The sequence below is a fragment of the Camelus bactrianus genome, chromosome 4, assembly GCF_048773025.1.
Source record: "Camelus bactrianus isolate YW-2024 breed Bactrian camel chromosome 4, ASM4877302v1, whole genome shotgun sequence".
Lineage (NCBI taxonomy): Eukaryota > Metazoa > Chordata > Mammalia > Artiodactyla > Camelidae > Camelus > Camelus bactrianus.
The window spans coordinates 65,815,109-65,834,584 of NC_133542.1; the positions used below are offsets into that span (position 1 = coordinate 65,815,109).

General features: G+C 45.3%; 1 protein-coding gene across 5 annotated transcripts in view; it reads right to left on the reverse strand.

Moving 5' to 3' along the window:
• Positions 1-788: 788 nt before the first annotated feature.
• GGTA1 (glycoprotein alpha-galactosyltransferase 1 (inactive)) overlaps positions 789-19,476 on the reverse strand; it is a 60,090-nt gene continuing 41,402 nt past the window's right edge. For 2 of the 5 annotated variants that reach the window (XM_074362152.1, XM_010950326.3), the window contains exons 4-8: positions 15,626-15,661; positions 14,384-14,449; positions 13,743-13,832; positions 7,448-7,585; positions 789-3,426 (exon numbers count right to left, since the gene is read on the reverse strand). In XM_074362152.1, the coding sequence (XP_074218253.1) occupies positions 2,733-3,426; positions 7,448-7,585; positions 13,743-13,832; positions 14,384-14,449; positions 15,626-15,661 (1,024 nt within the window). In that variant the 3' untranslated portion in view covers positions 789-2,732. The remainder of the gene's footprint in view (positions 3,427-7,447; positions 7,586-13,742; positions 13,833-14,383; positions 14,450-15,625; positions 15,662-19,476) is intronic. The other 3 variants (XM_074362149.1, XM_074362150.1, XM_074362151.1) reach the window with 3 other exon arrangements.

Sequence of the window (19,476 nt, forward strand, 5' to 3'; positions counted from 1 at the left end):
TTTTAACTAATTTAATGCACTTGGGCAGTTTTTGTGCATAAAAAAGTGGGAAGTGGTACAGGTCTAGGAACATATCTTGTTTTTCTTTTAAAATATTAATTCTTATGGCAAAAATTCCTCTTTATTAGATTCTTCTATAAAGCGACATTTTCCTCGATAGGAAACATGGCCCTCCATATGTGTGGTGTCAACACTTCTCCTTATCGGCTTCTCTGATGTGACCTCAGCTCAGCTGCCTCCCAGCTGGGTGGCTTAACCTTTCGGAACCTCACTCTGCTCATCTACAAAATGGGAATAATTCTCTACTATGAGGGAACCATGCCTTGTTGTGTACCCCATGCACCACACTACATCATCTTGCTCCCCTTCAATCTTTATTACAAATACAGCCACCAGCCTTGCTGGAAATCCATCCAGAAAGTCCCTCCCAGGCCTCCCTTGGCCAGATGTACTCCCCAGGGGTCAGGACTAGTAACCAGACAATGGTTTGGTATTGATTTCCCCCTCTGACCTCGCGCCCCGCCCTGACCTTTGGGGGCAAGGCTTACTCTAGTGGTTCTTCCACTGGCAGTTAATTTCTTCAGTGCTTCACTTTGGAAAGTTCTATATGAGCATTTGTTGTTACATAAGTTAGCAAATCTCAACCATGTTCTTTCTATCTTTAGAATAGTGGACACAGTTTTAAAAGGACATGAGGACTTTTCAGAGTCTAAGTATTTAAAATTCTGCAATCAATGGTTCTGAACATCTTTGGAAGAAAATGTACAATCTATGACCAGACCAGAATATACTGAGAAAATAATTTATTCCATTGGAAATCAGGAATTTTATTTTATTTGTTTAAAATATTGAACTATTAATGAGATCTTGACTTTGTCCACTTGGAATTTAAATTTAAATGAATTTGTTTAAAAAAAAAATCAAGATTCCCTCAAAAGGAAACATCAGTCCTTTGACCTCTGAGGACAGATCATTTCTTTGGTTTGGGACTGAAACCGTGAACTTCCCCTACTCCGGAACGGATCCCAGAAAACTTGAGTGTAGAGAGGAGTCCGAACTAATCTGTGATCTCCTTTTTCTTTTACAAGGCCACTTCTCCAGGATTTTTGTTGGTTTTATTTGTTTTGCTGGGTTGTGAGAATTTTTGGCAGGAACGGAAGAGTAGGAGGCACAGTGAAATGGTAGAGAAAATGTAGGTTTCATTTTATCAAAGCAGCCCGTTGTGCTGAACATCAAGCCAGTGCAAGCCTCTTCAAGTAAATCCCTTGAAAATGGAAACAAATGACCTAAACTGGAACACAAGCAAAACATAAACAGAACTGCATGTGTAAATATTGCCTCCTAACTTCCTTTACATTGAATTGCTTAACTTTAAATAATATGTAGGGTTTCCTAGCTTCTGTTAGAGAAAGGAGCTGAATGTTAAGCTGTTTAGTCATGAGGACTGGGTCTTCATTGCCATCCCCTCTACTCTTGATATAAAATCAATTAACCATTTTATTTATTAAACGTGTCTGGTTGCTACACTTCAGTAGTGCAGAGAGGGCAGGGGGAAATGAGAGGTTCCCTGATGAGTGGGCTTTTCCTCCACTCCAGTCCTTGATGTCAGCCCTCCAGGTTGCGGCCTGATGGGCTGAGGGACCCTGAGGGTTAGAGCAAATGGTGGCAGGACTTGCTGATGACTAACCGTCATGAAGCCCAGGTCTGGGAAATGTGACCCTTTGCAAGCCTCTTCAGTCCATGGTGGGCCTTTGTCTACTCTGGCACCATCCACTTCCTCTGGCCAAGGATTTGAAGACACAAGTTCCAGAATCTGGCAAACTGAATGCGACTTGGCCCAGACAAGAAGCATCTTCTAAGACAACGCTGCTCTCTGGTTGTCTTAGGGTTGAGGAGGCTGGAGACCAACCGCGCTGCCTCCCGTTCAGCGCCTGGATCCACGCTGTGTTTACATGCCAACCCCATGCCCTGTTGTCCCTCAGAGTGGCACTGCCCCACAGTGATCAAACTCTCTTTCCACTCTCTCTTTGCTATTTCATGGCCAGCTTACTTTGAGGCTTTGTTTTCACTTCATGCTGAGCACCCACTGACTCATTCAGATTCCCTGTGACCCCCAACATTCACCCCATGATATCCGCTGGGACTCTTGACCAGTCTCTGCACAGAAGCCAAACAACGTCCTGATGAGAAAAGGCCACGGACTACAAACTGCCTGAAGCACTCTACTATTGAAACCATTTGAGGATTCCCAAGGTAGACTATGTCCTTGAGTTCTCCTGCTGCAAAGCAGCTCTGTGTTGCTTTAGACTTGGCAAAGACAGGAGGACACTGGAATCAAGAGGACAGCCCCTCAGGATTGTATCTTGTTGCCAAACACTTCCTTTTGCACGCTTTTCTCCAGTATATCATCTGGCACTTGTAGAGTGTTTCTGACTTTTTCTTTGCCTATGACAATTTTTCTTTTCTTTTCTTTTCTTTTTTTTGGTTCAGCTGATCACATATTCCCCAACCCAGAATAGATAAGAAATCACTGGGAATTTACATCTGATTACAATATGTTCATTCTCCCATATTATAAGGCTCAAAGTTGCAAGGAGGAATAATATGTACTTGCTGTGTTGGTATTTTGTTAGTACTTTTTTTTTTTAAGTTAAAATTAAGTGTTACTTTTCTGACAAAGTAGCCAGAATAATACTCTCTCAAATTCAGAAACCTACTGGCACAATTTAAAGTCAGACGTTATTTCTAACCAGATTATACTCTTTTGCCTGCCAAGATACCTTGACAAGCTTAATATCTGAAGGCAGGCCTATATGATAATCCCAGCAATATTCTGGGGATAAGATTTTAGTGGGTTTGTTGAGAAGGAAATACTTGTTTAGATGGCTTTCATCGTGCCACTGAGCTTCTATGTCATTTTTCTTGTCCTGGAGGATTCCCTTAAAGCACTCGCGGGTGATATTTAGGACCTGAGTGGGTGTTCCCCCAAAAATGGCCGCGTGGTAATAAAAATCCCCCTGGCCGAACGGAATATATGCTGCGGACTCCTTCCGCCTCTCGTAGGTGAACTCGTCAGGATCTGCCTTGTACCACCAGGCCTGTAGCTGAGCCACCGACTGGCCCAGGGTCTCCACCCCAAAGCTGTCTTGGAAGACCTGGTCCACGTCCATGCAGAAGAGGAAGTCCACCTCGTGCTGGATGTGGGCCACGATGTGCTCCCCGATGGTCTTCATGCGCATCATGCTGATGTCCTGCCACCTCTTCTCAGGCTTGATCTCAAACACTTTGAAGGAACGCAGAGGACCCAGCTCTATCAAGGGCATCCTGGAGACGTCATCCACCAAGATGTAAAATATGACTTTGTGGCCAACCATGAAGTGCCTGTTGGCAGATGTTAAGAACTCTTCCAAGTAATGCTCAATGTATCTGAAACAAAGAAGAATGGGGTAGATATAACCTCTGGGATTTCTACAGGAGGTGATGTGTTGTTCTGACTATCTTGTCTGTAATTTGCTCTTTAGGAAAGGAATGACTTTTCCCCATTCCAGATGAGTGTTTTCACACAGAGGGACATCTGCTGCTGTAACATTCCTGCCAGTCTCCACCATTCATTCACTCAGCTTTGGGGAGGCGGAGTAACTTACCTGACTGCTGATTCTGGAGGGGTGACTGGGCACGCACAGCCCGGCCCCCTCCTCTCCCACTCTTAGAAGCTGGCCAGGCGGGGAGAACATGTGTTCTCAACTGCTCTGGGCCTTGCAGTAAGCTTAGTGGTACAGACCCTACTCCCACATCCAGAGGCCTGTAATTTCTGGTGCTGTTGGTGCCTGGATGCCTAAGTCTTTCTAATTCTGTGGTTCAGTATTAGGAGGCCCAGGGCCTGCAGAGATAAGCCACATTCTCCAAGAACAGCTTTAACTGTAATGAACTATTTTGAAGGTAATATTCACTACTGTCTGCCTTTGTCTTATTTATCAATTGGTTCAGACTTCAGGCAGGCACAGTGGGCGCTAGTTCTATTTTTTTCCGCCTTATTGAGATAAAATTGACATATATCATTGTGTAAATTTAAGATGTGCAAAGAATTCATTTGGTACACATATATTACAAAATGATTACCACCTCAGCATTAGTTAGTACCTTCATCACGTCACATAATTACCATTTCTTTTTCTGTAGTGAGAAAATTTAAGATTTCTTCTTTGAACAACCTTCAAGTATGTAATACAATATGATTAACTGTAATCACCATGCTGCACATTAGATCCCTAGGACTTATTCATCTTATGACTGGAAGTTTGTGCCTTTTAACTAACATTAGGGGGTGCTAGTTCTTAGGATTCTCTCAAAAACTCCAATCTATACCCCAGTGAAAACCTGTTGTCCCACCAGATGCAAGGGTGACTTGACTCTTGGGTCCTTTGGGGATGCATGAGCCTAACCATCGCCATTCTTTTATCCTTTTCTGAGACCCAGAGACTGGGTTATGGGACATGGACATCCTTCCACATTACATACTCACTCTGTGAGTTTCCCACTGCTCACCCCAAACACCAATCTGTTATCCAGACACCATCATTATGAGACCCAGCCATATACCAGAGCAAACAACCTCTGATTTAACCTGATTTTAACTATCTCATTTCCTTTTTTAAAAATAGATTTTATTTTCTAGAACATTTTAGGCTCACAGCAAAACTGAGCTAAAAGCGCCGAGAGTTCCCTCATACCCTGCTGCTCCCTCTCACAGCTTCCCCCACTGTCAACATCAGGCAGCACCAGGGTGGCACATGTGTTGCAATCAATGAATCTACACTGACACATCATTATCACGCCAAGCTCAGTTTACATTAAGGTTCACTCTTGGTGGTGTACACTCTGTGGGTTTGGACAAATGTATAATGACATATATCTATCCTTATGTATGTACTATACAGAGTACTTTCACTGCCTTAAAAGTCCTGCATTCTGCCTGTTCATCCATTCCCCAGCTCCAGCCCCAGGCAACCACTGATTTTTTCACTCTCCTCATAGTTTTTCTTTCTCCAGAATGTCACATAGTTGGAATCATACAGTATGTAGTCTTTTCAGATTGGTTTCTTTTTCTTAGTAATATGCATTGAAGGTTCTTCCATGTCTTTTCATGGCTTGATAGATCTTTTTTTTTTTAAGTTCTGATAATATTCTACTGTCTGGATGTGCCACAGTTTATTGACCCATTCAACTACTAAAGGACATCTTGGTTACTTCCAAGTTTTGGCAGTTATGAATAAAGCTGCTATAAACATTCGTATGCCAGTTTTTGTGTGGACATAAATTTTCAGCTTTTTAGGATAAATACCAAGGCATGCAATTGCTGGACTGTATGGTAAGAGTATGTTTAGTTTTGTAAGAATCTGCCAAACTTGTCTTCCAAAGTGGTTTCTGCATTTTGCATCCCCACCAGCAGTGAATAAGAGTTCCTGTTGGTCCACATTTTCACCAGCAGTTGCTGTTGTCGGCATTTTGGATTTGGGTCATTCTAAGAGATATGTAGTGGTATTTGAGCTAGATACCTTTTCATTCAAAAAACATCATGTTCATGTCTTCTGTAAGCCAAGCCACATGCTAGCTTGTGAAGTCACAGAGCTGATGGAGTAGGGGAAAGAGTGGTCAGCTAGCTTAACACAACTCTTGCCACCCCAGACTCACGCTCAGTGAACATGGACCGAATTTAATTTGCTGATCACACTAACAGCCAAATTACCACATTTTGTGAGTAATAATAACTGGCACTTTTTGCTTTTTGGTTGCTGCTTGGATCCCCTTTCATTACCACAAAAGTAAACTGTGCTTTTAATGTTGGTCTCTGGAAACCCAAGTGTTTACAGTACTGATTTTTTAAATAGAACATATCTGAGCAATATACAGAGGGACTTCGACATGGCTCTGGGGCTGGTAGCCAGGAAATTCTTTCATTCTCTGGAACTTTAAAAAAAATCCATTGTGTCCTAAAGCTTGGGAGACAGTCCAGAGAGGGAGGGAGCCTTTGTGAGGTTTAACATTGTTTAGAGATTAAAACACTGCTGTTGGCTCTGTGCATTGTTATTTGAAAACAAACCAAATATCACACCTCCTAAAAGTCCAAATCCTCTCTTGGGAGGATTTATTGCTGCTGAGTACAAACAGTCCTCTCCTGCCTTAGAGCGGAGAGCACGGGGTTTTCACCAGGGTATGCCATCTACAGTTTAGTTCTGCTAAGCTGCAACGAGATAGCTGAAGCCATAGTGGAGCGGTATGATACGTTCTGCTCTTTTCTGAAACACCACGATTAAATCGATCTGCAATGTGCTGGTTTGTCCCCTCCTGTACCAAAGGATTAGGTGAGCTGAGCATCCTGTTCCCAACTCCTAACAGTACAGCTTCTTCTAGTAAAAATGTCAAAACTCCAGAGTCAGCCTTCTCTACAAGAGACGCCACGTAGGTCCCGGGGACGAGCACATTCAGTGACAATAAGGCTTGGTTAGTATGGTGATGGTGATGGCTTCTGGGCTCTGAGTTGGAGGTCTCGGGAGAACTCTCAGATCTTCACAGAACTCTCCTCTAGGCCCTGCAGTGGGCAGAGTTCAAGCTCAAATCCACCTGGGACTTCAAATCTCTTTGTACAAGCAAGGGGTCAACTTCCCACGTGGCTTTCGGAAAAGATACAGATGGAAAGCCCATTGATGGGGAGGCAGGGCGAATAGGGAAAAAACATTGTCTGTTTTTTGTTTTTTGTTTTTTTTTTTGAATTTCTTTTGAAAGAAAAAATTCTCCTAAAGAGCAAAATGAGTTATATTTTAAAACTAATATTACAGCTACTTCTTTTAAGTAAGAATGATTGCAGTTTGGGGAGAAATGTTCTAATCAAGGAAATGGAAGCTGACACAGGAACCTCTCTGACCTCTGGAAGAGGCTGTTCTTACCAGCCAAATGTCCTGGGGCCAAAGCCTCCAGGTGGAATAGGGCAGAGGAACCCATGGAGGAGTGGTCATCTGTGCTGATGTGGAAAACCACTGCGCTTAAGTCACTTCTGTACTTGGTCCTTGGTCCTTGGTCCTTGGTCCTGGGTCTTGAGAGCAAAGGAGAAACAATGGTATACGTTTGGGCTAACAGCTGGCATTCTTGGAATTTCCAGAGAGCCATGGAGGCCAGGGAGGAGATGGATGTGGGTGTGCTGTAGACTCCAGAGTGGGTGTAGCAGACATTCTTACCTGCAACCCGAGCCCCTCACTTTGAGACTCCTGTTTTGTTCTCAGCTTTTTGGGGCCTCATCAGAAACGAGCCTGCAATGGTCCCATTACACCATTCTCCTGCCCAGGAATTCAAACAAGTCACAAACAGCTTCCATAAGCCCAGGGGGCCCCTCACTAACCCTCTAACAGCGGAACCAGAAAAAGTCAAGGTCAATTTTATTAGTGACACCTACCTTCCGACAGCAAATACTGTCAAACCCACGGTAATTTTCTGTTTGGCATAATAATTTTCTAAGATGGCTCTGTTGTAAGTGCCTTCCCACACCACTGGCGCCTTCCATCCGGTCATGGTCACAACCTCTGGGCGTTTCCTGGTGACAAAACAGAGAGTTCATGAGTCACTTTGAGAAGCTGGGGCAGAGACAGTCTGGGGGAAAATGGGTCAGCCATGACTTGTGGTGACTGTCCTTGAGTCCTGACTGTAGTTTAATCCCAAGCATTCAGCTGGAGATGTGACTTCTGCAGCATCTTCGGGGTGAAGGACCAGAGGACTGCCTTGCGGAGCCCTGTGGGGATCTGACCTGTACAGCTCATACCCTCTTGTCTCCCTTTCCTGCTTTCCTTGTCCTCATCCTCATCCCTCTAAATCCCTTCCCCTCCCTCCCCAGCCCCTTCCTAAGCCGCCAGTGGCATCTCTGGGTGTTATTTATCCCTGTGGATGACATCTGACCCTGAGAAAGCCCTAATGCTTGACGCAGGGGGATGAGAGAGTGACATTAGACCTCAAAAAGGGAAAAGCTGTTTCAGTTTGTCTTTTGCCAGAAAGGGATTTCTGGGCAGGAACCTGGTTATAGGACGAAAAGGGCCCCAGACTTAAAGGAGTTCTGGTGTTATCATTCATTTTACAAACACGGAGACAGAGTCACCCAGAAAAGAAGGGACTCATCAGACCACGCTGCCTCTTTACTCGGAGCACAAAGGTGGGGGGATGTTCTCTGCACTCAGAAGACTTGAAAGGGATGTGGCAAAGCCAACACAAACACAGGAAGCAACGTCAGAACAACAGCAAACTGGCAGACTAGACAGAGCAAATGCGTAAAGGCTGAGGAGCAGTGGGGGCCCAGCCTGAAGTGGGAGGGGGTGGCGGGGACCAGGCTCTGACCCCGATTTGCTCTGGAAGTGGCTGCATTTCCCCCACTGGGAAGCAGAAACTGCAACCCAGTCATTTAGATTCAGCCCCCAGCATGAGGGCCCGGCCCCTGCCAGCCCTGTGCTTGCACTCCAGCCACTGTGGGGAGAAGACCGGTGACTGGGGCAAAGTCTTGGTGGCCCCATCGGGTCCCTGCTGGCTGTGTTCTCACCACGTGGCACTGTTGAGGAGATATTAGCAAGTAGATCGGCCCAGTAAAACTTTCCCCTACCCTCACACATGGATTTTCACGAAACTGCCCCTCCCACACTGGCAAAGCTGGGTTTTTCCAGCAAGGCTAGGTCACCCCCACGTCGCCTCAGCCCTCAGTAGACTCTCCCTCATGCCTCCTGTCCTGCCTCCTGTCCCTCCTGCACCCAACTCTGCACTCCTGTTCTTGAGCTGACTCAGCCTCCCACCCCTGCCCTATGCCCCCCGGCAGGCCTGCCTCCTTCTTCCCTGCACAGTGATTTGCCTCCAGAACTGGGAGGGACACCGCCTGGCTGCTCTCTTGGTGCCCCCCCATCTTGTCTGGAGTCTCAAACCCCACACACAGCTCTGCCCCTGCACCCCAGGTATGCCAGCTGCACGGGGGACAGTTGCTCTTATTTTCTTTCCATCATAAAAGAAGTTGTTTTGGACTCTGTTTTTGCCAGGCACTTTCTCATTTCATCCTTGCAACAGCCTTGCCACATATTATGTCCATTGTACAGATAAGACAGCAAGGCTCAGAAAGGCTTGTTAATTTGTCCAAGGCCAAACATCTGGCCACTGATGATGGTAACTAACACACACTGGCTACTTCCTATGGGGCCAGGCACAGGGCCAAGGGCTTCACCCTTCAGAGGTGGTCACTGTTTTGATTCCCATTTTATCACTGAGGAGACTGCAGCACAGAAAGGTTAAATAACTTGTCTGAGATCACACAGCTGGTAAGGGGCCAAGCTGGGCCAGATAGTCTGAATCTGTAGTCAGTACTCTGAACCATTACCTTCTATTGCTTCTTGAACTGGATTTGTACTTGCCATGCTCATGAACTGGGATTAAAAATCCAGGTTTGTCATCCTTTCCACTCAACTTAGCTACTTTGGCATTTTTATCAGTGCAGAGTGAGAAATGATGAGTTTTTTTTTTTTTTTTCAAGAAGCTTATGTGATGTTTTTAGTCATATAAAACCCCCAGCTTCCTTGAACGACAGGATTTCAGACCAAAAACCACACTCACACACACACCCACCCACCCACACACACACACATGGCTTAGAATTCTATAACCAACATTTTAGAACTAAACCCTCCCTGTATCGTCACCTCATTCACTTCAGTCCTTAGTGTATAGAGCCTGTCAAAGATCTCTTAGACGTTCTGACCCAGCCCGTCAGCTAAGCCATGCAGCTGCGTGTGAGCTGAACATTTGGCAAGCAGGTATTATTGTTTTTAAGAAAAGGAAGAGAAAGAGGAGGAAGGGAAGGTATTCTTAATACTCCTGGACACAGGGGCAAGTACTTGACTTTCATTCTCTCATTGAAGCCTCGCAACCTTCCAAAATGGGTGCTATCACCACTCCCATTTTACAAATAAAAAAGTGGGGGTAGGAGAGCAGAAGGGCACCATGTCTTTAGCCAGTTAATCGTTAGGGAGGGCTAGACCAGGGCACCCCTCGATGCACATTTGCTAAGTGCCTGCTCTGTACCAGGCCCAGTGCTGAGCATGAAGATCAGAGGAATGAGACCCGTCCCAGCCTTTGAGAATCACCTGCCACGCACTCCTCAGTGGCATGACCACTCAGTCTACACCTTCTAGAAAGACTGAGTCAGGAAACCAGTGTCCAGTTTGGTTACCTGGCTGGGAAGATTCCTTCCAGCAGGAAAAAAAAACAAAACAACCTAGCAATATTAAAAATTAATGTTTAATTAAAAATTAAAATGTTCTATTTCCCAGCTGTTAATTATTAAATTCCACTGGCCATTCCAACATGTCAGGGACCCTGACTAAGAAGCCAGACTACAGGCTGAGAACACAGGCAGTAGAGGAGGAAGAAGGGGTGGGAGGATCAGCTTCCTGGATGAACCTCTGCTCAAAATCCACCCCCATTCCACCCCCAACCCCTCAACAACAACAAAAAAGAAGAGACAGCCGGCAGATGAGCTAGCATTTGCCAGTGTCAACTGCCAAGGTCACCAAGATGGGGTTCTAAAAGGAGGAAGAAGTACCAGGAAAGACTGAAAACAGCCCATATGCCTTCTTACCAAGCAGGGCACCCACTGTGTTCAGCTTGTGGGGTCCCACCAGTCCAGGCCAAAGGCTTCCCACAAAATAAAATTGCCTCCATAACCCAAATACACACCTACCTAGGTAATTGGTAGCTTTTAAATTTTATGTACTTAATTTATGAGTACATTGTGGTCCCCAAGAGTTGCGTAGAGGAAATGTTAAAATTCTGTGAATCACACAGCAGGTCAGAAAAGATGTGGAATGCATACAGTGCATTATTTACTGGACTCCTCCCAGGTAGCAGTGCGTGGACAGTGATCCAGCAAAAAGCTGATGGCGACATGAACAAGGGTGCCTGTGAGATGGAGAGAAGAGATGATGTGGGAAGAATCTGGGAGGAAGAATTAACAGAATATGTAAACGAATTAGACTGTAGGGGTGAAGGAAAGGATGAAGGATGAATCAGAGTGGTCTCCTGGACTCAGGCTTGCTTGTGATGGGAAATTAGAAAAACAAGGGTGGGGTGGAATCAAGAACTCCATCTGGGTCACGTGAGACATGCAGAGCTGTTAGGCAGTCAGTGAGACACAAGCAGGGGCTCAGAAAACCTCTGGGCTGAAGATACAAAGGCGGGAGTCATTCTCCCACAAATGGTATCTAACGCCATGGAAATGGATGAGAGCACATTGGAAGATGATGTATGAAGAAAAGAAATGAGGACAATGGACTCAACCTCCAGAAACTACTATTTGATGGCTGAGGAGAGGCAGGGTCCCCTGTCAAGGAGACTGAGAAGGGAGACAGGAGAAGTAGGAGGAAAATTAAGAGGATGCGGTGATCAGGTGATCAGACATACAGAGACTAAGAGATCTTGATACAAAAATGTATACACAATATACTTAATTGTTTCTGATAGCTTATAGAAATGGATACATTTATATAAATATATTTGTAAATTTAGTTGCTCATCTTTCATTCATTTATGCAAGAAACATACTTTGGTGCCTTGAGAAGGCTTGGATTTGGTGCCACGTCAAATCGATATTCTTTAAGTATCTGCTCGCCATTTGTTTGGAGGAGAATCGTACATGGAGGAGAGCGGAAAGAGTGACAGCTGATGGCTGTGATCTGTTTCTTCTCTGACCCCAGTAATTCAGCTCTGGCCTTGCCCCCCAAGTCCCACTCAGCAAACCACAAGTACACAGTAAAAGCGGGCCCCCCTCCTTTGAAGGAAGTTTGGCAACCATCTCTAGCTCATCTAGCTGGTCCTTGGCTGGGGTGGGCAGGGGGGTCTCACTCCAACATGCACACACACATCTAAGGGACTTATCAAAGCTGCAGTGCTTCCATATTCTTACATTTCCAGGAATGGTTTAGCATCTCATAGATGGCTACCCTGTTGTCCAGTTCCTCGAATGACATACAAGGGGCCAAAATTCCCATCCTTTCACACAGGCGTGAATCCCAAATCCCAAAACAATAGGAGAACTTGCTAAAACATATTCAGTCTTCCGAGATCCCAAGACCCCTCGTGCTAGAATAGTTGCTATTCTCCCCTGATCCTCCTCCTCCCTCTATGGCTGCGCCTGCTCCTTTTCAGACTTTTATTCCTCCACTGGCCCTTTAAATGCCGATGTCAGACAGGATTCGGGGTTTTGCTTCTCTGCCTGGTGGCCTCATCCTGGCCTAGAGATCCCACTGCCACCCGCACCCTGATGGCTTCTCTTCCTGTGTCTCCACCACGTATCTTCTGCCACAGGTATGGGCACAGTTATAGACTGACTACTGTGTTCCCCAAAATTCATGTGTTGAAACCCAATCCCCAAAGTGATGGTGTTAGGGGGTGGGACCTTTGGAAGGTGATTAGGTCATGAGGGTGGAGCTCTCATGAATGAGATTAGTGCCCTTAGAAAAGAGACCCCAGAGAGCTCCTTGCCCCTTCCACCACATGAGAACACAGAGAGAAGCTGGCATACAGAAACTAAGAGGTGGGTCCTCCTCAGACACCATATCTGCTGGTACCTTGATCTTGGACTTCGCAACTTCCAGAACTGTGAGGAATACATTTCTGTTGTTTATAAGCTATCCCATCTGTGGTATTTTGTTATAGCAGCCTGAACAGACCCAGACAGGTACCCTGTGAGTCTCTGTCCAGATGCCCCACAAGTATCTAAGTCCACATACATCCCTAATTGAGCTCATCGCCTCGCCCTCTCCTAGACCTGCATCTCCTAGTCCCTTTCCTGGCCAGTGGCACCACCACCCATCATCTCTCAGACCTCATGGTCATCCTGGGCAGCTCCCCTCTGCTTACTCTCCAAACCACACCCTTCTAAATCAAGTTGATCACACGTCCTTACTAATCTTGGTAAATATTTCATGTCTAGTGTCCCTACAGGACCGTGAACTTCTTGCATATGACCATACTCACTGATTTCTCCTGTCTCCTGTGCCTAACACGATGTCTAGGACAGAATTTTTGACGTTGACTCATAGTGAGGAATACATGTTGCATCACAACAAAACACATACACATACATACATGCCGAAACAAAAATTCCGCTAAACAATATTTATCCTTACTTCATGTGATGCCCTCTGATTTTCCATTTGAGTTCAATTTTTTTAAAAAAAAATCTGTTTTTGACCCATTAGCTAGTTTCTGAACACATTAATGGATAGTGACACCAGCTAGCATATGAGAGGTGTTTGATAAACATTTGTTGTATGCTTGCTTAGTGAACACATGCATGGCCCTGTGAGATTTTGTATCATCACTACCACTTTACAGATGAGTTAACTGAATCTCAGAATTTTCTTGCTCTGACTTTAGAACCTGTGGCTTTCCACAACAACCTGTGGCCCGTAAGACCCCTCCCAACCCCAGGATTGTGTGATCTGCTGCTGCTGGCTAATTGCCATCAGAATCACTGCAGTTGTTACTCAAGCATTTGAGTCAAAACGTCCAGATTGTTTCTCATCTAATCTGTGTTAAAGGTCCCATAGGTGCTAAGGCTCCGCCTCCCCCATCAGGAATGTTCTCCACGGTACCGCTGCCCACACAGCCCCCACCACCTCCTGCTAAGCTGTGGGTTTACTGGACTCAGGCGACACTTCTTTTCTTACTGTGGATCAAACCAGTCCGAAAGCTGAAGCTTTTCTTCCTCGTCTTCCTGTCTTTGTCCCTTCTCTTTGTCTATGTCTTCTTCATGGTAACTGTGGGTAATGAACAAAGGGAAAACAAGTTGAGGAAGGCAGGGAAGGTGACTTGTGGTGTTGGGATGGTGGGTGAGGATCTTGTCAAAATGGGTTCTAAGGCAGAGAACATGCGCATCAAGTGAGTGGAGGAAGGTTTGTGGTACTAAATGTTCACTCATAAAGATGTACTGTGGATGAAAAGGTGCGGGACTCGCCTTTCTTGTTATCCTTCCAGGTCAGCACGGTTAGCAACTTTATGAGCCAACAACCCTCTGGTTATTTCAGGGGGAGTGAAACTTGATAAAACAGTCCTCAGAGGAGCATTTCAGCTTCAGCCTGGGCCTCACTCACCACCCCGCCACACCCCGCCTCCCCAGCTGAGTTAAAAGGGAAAAAAACAAAAACATGAAAACCAAACTTAATGTCCAGCTCCCAACCACAACATGAATTCCCTGTGTGATTCCATAAGCCAGAAAGACAAGTGACTGAGAAGGTTACAGCCAAGAAACCATTTGATTTGGACTCTGTAGTGCTAGGTGGAGACACAGATGGTCATCCCACCGCCTTACCCATGGCTAAACCAGATCGGAAACCACCAGCCCTTCTGACTGCTGCTGTCACCAACTTCTGGGTTTCTAAGAAATGAGAAAGATGACAAACATTTTTAGAAAATGAGGCAGTCCCAAACTTGGGCGGGGGGGTGGGGAGGGAGGATTTGAAACTCTTTTTATGGCAGATTATTAAGAAAAAATTGTTTTAATTGCTAATTTGTAAAATGAAAAGTACAGCTGCTCTAGCCAAGTAAGAAGATAGACCTGACACCCCCTGGATCTCCCCTCCCTTTGGTGGCTTCCCACACTCAGCTTGTCCACGGAGCCCTAGCGGGGAGAGAAGGAGAGAAAAAGAATGGCAGGGTTGGGGCATTAATACCTAAATCTGAGTCCTGAATCTGCCTCTTACTAGTTGTATGACTGCAATGGGACATTTTCCCTCTCTGAGTCTCAATTTTCTCTACTTTCAGGAAATGCTTGAGATGGTTTATGATAAAGAAGTTGTGCGTAGAATAAACGGTGGAACAATACAATAGTAAAAACAAAACAAAAGGAAACAGAGAAACATTTTAGCCATTCAGGTAGGTGTTTTCACATGACCTTGATCATCTCAGCCACTCTGTAAGAATCAAAGTTTTACCTTTATTTGTATTTTATAGCTAAGATGTTAGCTGAGTGGATTTGGGCAAATTGCCGAGATCCTGTGGTATGTAAGCACAAAACAGCAGGGGGTAAATGGTATCAGAAGTGAAGGCTGAGGAAAGTACAAGCCGTTAAGTACAACACTCTGTTCTGAGCGTCCTGACAACCAAGCCAGGTTGAAACCAGAGAGAAAACTGAAGGCTTACAGATTCCTCACTGACAACAACAATAATAATATATATACTAGTTCATCAGGAGACCCAAACGTTTTTCTTGATCCTTTGCAAACGTCTTTATGTAACATGTATTGGGCAGCCTAATGGACAATGTCTACTCTGATTCTTTTTATGAGCAAGGCAGGAATGTTCTCCAGTGACACCACTTAAAGAGGCAGATGCTTGATGAGAAGCAAGAGCAAAACACGATTCATGCCCATGAGTCTGTAAAGGCAAATCTAGGGGGCTGGAGGAGTACAGTGCAGACCCCTGGGGCCCCATCCCTGCCCTCCACCTGTGACCAGAGCGCCATCACCACCTGCCATATTTAGAATGGACGGTAGGGGGTAGCAGAATGGACAAGGGAGACCTCCTATTGATATCTAGAATTCAAAGCACTTACTTTGAGTGGTATATCCACAATAAAGAGCCTTCTGGGCTAAAAGCAAATGAGAAATAAAAACATATCATGTTACTTTTAATTCGGAGAAAAGCTATTTTGCAATTATTATCATTGAAGCCCTAGGCTGAGTTGAGAGCTTGGGTTTTGGCCACTTCTAGGTTTCTTCCTTCCTTTGAGATGGAACCAATGATATCAAGGGACTGCAGTCACTTCAGGATTACTCAGAACAAGGGGTGGGAAAGAGGTCTCTGGAGAATCTCAAATCTTAGTTTAAAAAAAAAAGATGGCAGCTCTGCATTGTCTAGGGTGGCTTCGCTGAGGGAGAGAGGCTCCACCTGGGTCCTCTCCTGCCACCTGCTCAGGAACACCATGGCCCAGCCATCCTTCACCCAGGATTTACCTTCCCCCAGAAAACCGACTGCAGAGCCAGCACCCCACCAGCTCAGAGCCTTCTAAAAAACAGCCTCAAAGGGCATTTGTTAAGCTAATGAAGGCAATGAGACCATCTTAAGGCACCTACAAATGTGGACCAGTGAATATATGACTCCACTAGTGGATCACCTCCATTCATTCAACAAATATTTGCTGAGCATGTGTTACAGAGACAGACACAGTCCCTATGTGTCCTGGTAGTGTAGACGATCTAATGGGCAGGGTGGACCCTATTCAGATAATCACACAGCCATAGGACTTCAAACTCCAAGAAAAGCTATTAAAAAAACTAACTAACTAACTAACTAACTATCTAACAAAAAAACATAAGTAACTAGGAGCACTTAACATGAAGACCTGGAAGGCTTCCCAGAGGAAGTGGTAATGTTTTAGCTGAGTTCTGAAGCATAAATAGGAATCCAGGTGAAGAGGAAGTGGGAATAGTATTCCTTACTGAGAGAAAAATAAACAAAGGCCCTGCGAAAGGAAGGAAGCATTTAAATGTGCAAGGAAACAAACACAGAAGTAGCCAGAGGGCCCCTACTGGGACTGCTGGGGATTTTGCCCTTGAAGAGTTTTAAGCAGGAGAGGGATAGGGTCCTATCTGGAGCGGATGTAAGAGTAGATGTCGGTGGCCAGTCAGAGGGTGATGGCAGTGGTCCGGGCACAGACCAAGGCAGCTGAGGACATGGAGGAAGAGGAGTGCACTGACATGAGAGACATTTGGGGGTGGGGTAAAGGGACAGGACTTGCTATACTGGATTACTCCATTGTTCTGTGCCCAACAGCTAAGCCTTAATTGCTCACTCCCCTCCCTGTAAATAAAAGGGACAGAGCCGGGTAGAAAGAGTCCTGGACGTGGGCAAAGGCACCTGCCCTGGCTCAGCGCCTGTCTGGCCCCAGCTGCCCTCATCTCTGAAAAAGATAAATGACTAACATTTGTTTCAGACCCTGTCAAAGCCACTTAACTCCTCCCTCTGCCTCTGCCTCTGCCGCTGCTGGGAGTCCACATCTCCTGGTAGGAATGAAATGCATGCCCTCTAACCACCTATGGTTTCCCCTCTGAGCTCAATACGCACTGAAGTCCCTTGTTTCTAAATCTGTTTATTGATCTGACAATATTCATAATAGCTAATACTTGGCCAGGGACTGTTCTAAGCAACTGACATGTATTAGCTCCTTAAATTCTCACAACAATCAGTGAAGGAGGTTCTGTTCTTCCTCAGAGGCACAGAGGCATTAAGTGATTTTGCCGAAGGACGAGAAGAAACAGTACTTGAACCTGGGGAATCTGACTCCAGATCCTACAAGAGGAGCAAGGGAAAAGGGAGAGAGAAGGGGGAGGGTCAGCTGCAACACAGCACTCAGACCCCCAGCTGGCACTCAGGGCATCAGTTTGTAGATTCAGATTCGCCACCACATCCCATCTTTTTAATTATTCATCCTTCTTGCCCCTCATCGCCCTCAAATTCCAGACCCCTTCAACATCTCAGGTCACAGCAATATCCACCCTGCAGTGTATGGCATTTAACACATTCTCACCCTTCATGCACAGCTCAAATACCACCTCTTCTGTGCCTTCCTTAGTACGATCCTAGCACAGTGCCTGGCACATAGTAGGTGCTCAATAAATATTTGTAAATGAATGCAAAAACATAGATCCCCCTCTAAACCAAACATAATCATTTCCTCCTTGAACTCTCATGGTTCCGTTTTTCTCCCTCCAATATCCTTCCTCCAGTTTGCATCCTTGGTTATTTTTGCATACATCTGCTTGCTCCATCTAGAGCATAACCCCTAGAGGGCAGGAATTCTTGGCTCCGACTATTGCTCACAGCTCTCGGCATGAACAACAAGCTCAAGAGGGAGCCCTGGGCAACAAACCAGAAGACCTGAGTTCTAGTTAGAACTTGGATGTAGCAAATGGGGGTTACATAGCTCAGTGGTAGAGTGCATGCTTGGAGTGCATGAGGTCCTGGGTTCAATTCCCAGTTCCTCCATTAAGAGGAAAAAAAAAAAACAAACCTGGACATAAATTCACTGTTAAGTCAGTTCAACTATTAGGTCTCTATTTTGTCACTTGAAAAATGGGAATCCTCAAAGGAAGAGTAGTGCAAGTAAGAGAATGAGCTGCAGTCAGACAGCCCTGGACCTAAATTTTCCTGAAACTATGACCTTAAACATTAACATTTAACATTGTGGAGACTCAGTGTTCCTCATCTAGAAACATGGACTAATTCTTAACTTGCAGCACTACTGTAAGAACTGGAGGGACAGCAGAGTGCGGTTCCTGACACGTGCACACACTCAGTAACTAGTAGCTGGTATCATCATCATCACCATCACCATCATTACTTTTAAAGTTTCTTCCATCTCTAAAATTCTAAGTTCTTTTTTCATCCAGCTTCAAATCAAATGCTGCCCTGGATGACTTTCTTGCAGGATGCTCTCCTGACAGGAGTGGTATTAACTAATCAGTTGATGTGTTTGATTTAGTTACCTTATGATCCTTTTTTAGCTACAGTGCAGCCCACCTGTCTAAGGTTAATGCCCTCAGCTTACCTCAGACCATCCCGTGGCCAGTTCACATGGTGGCAAAGAATCTGCTGCCTTTTAAACCTCTCGCAGACATTCAAGCAGATTCCTCACATTGAAGAATGATGTGGCTGCAGCCTGGCTGCCAGACTAGGGCCCTGAAGAACAGCCAGAACCTGCTCCAGTTACCGCATAGAGAGAGTGTGCCCAGCACTGCAAAATAACCCTCTTTAGGTGAGGCCAGTGCCAATACACACATTTGGGCCTTTGGCTCCCATATTTTAATTTTGTGAAGTACCCAAAATATGGAAGTATGACTCTGGCTGCAGTTCAAAACACCAAGGTGATCTAATCAAGCGTTCAGAACTTAAAGGTTACCTACACAAGCATCTCAACTGAGGGCAGGGACCCCAAAGGATGCTTGTTCTTCTGTTGGGTTCTTCCAACTGCTAGAGCTCCTCCTTCTATTTGCCAAAATCCCCTGTCCTAGTCCGCCCTCTGGGCAGATGATGAGGAGGGTGGGGATGATGATGGTGGTGGTGGTGATGGTGATGATGGTGGTGACAATGGCTAGCATTTACTGAGTGCGTTGCCCTAAGTGCTTTATACACAATAACTTATTTAATTCAACATGTTAAACAACTATGAAGCAGGTAGTACTATTATCCCCATTTTTAAAGATGGAGGAGGGAAATAGCTCAGTGGTAGAGCGCATGCTTAGCATTCACAAAAGAGGTCCTGGGTTCAATCCCCAGTACCTCCATTTAAATTTTTTTTAAACGATTAAAAAAAATATATCAGGAAACTGAGGAAGAGTGGCTGAGTAACTTGCCCAAAGTCACAGAGGAGGTAAGTGGTGGCCCAGGCCCCGGCCCCGGCACCTT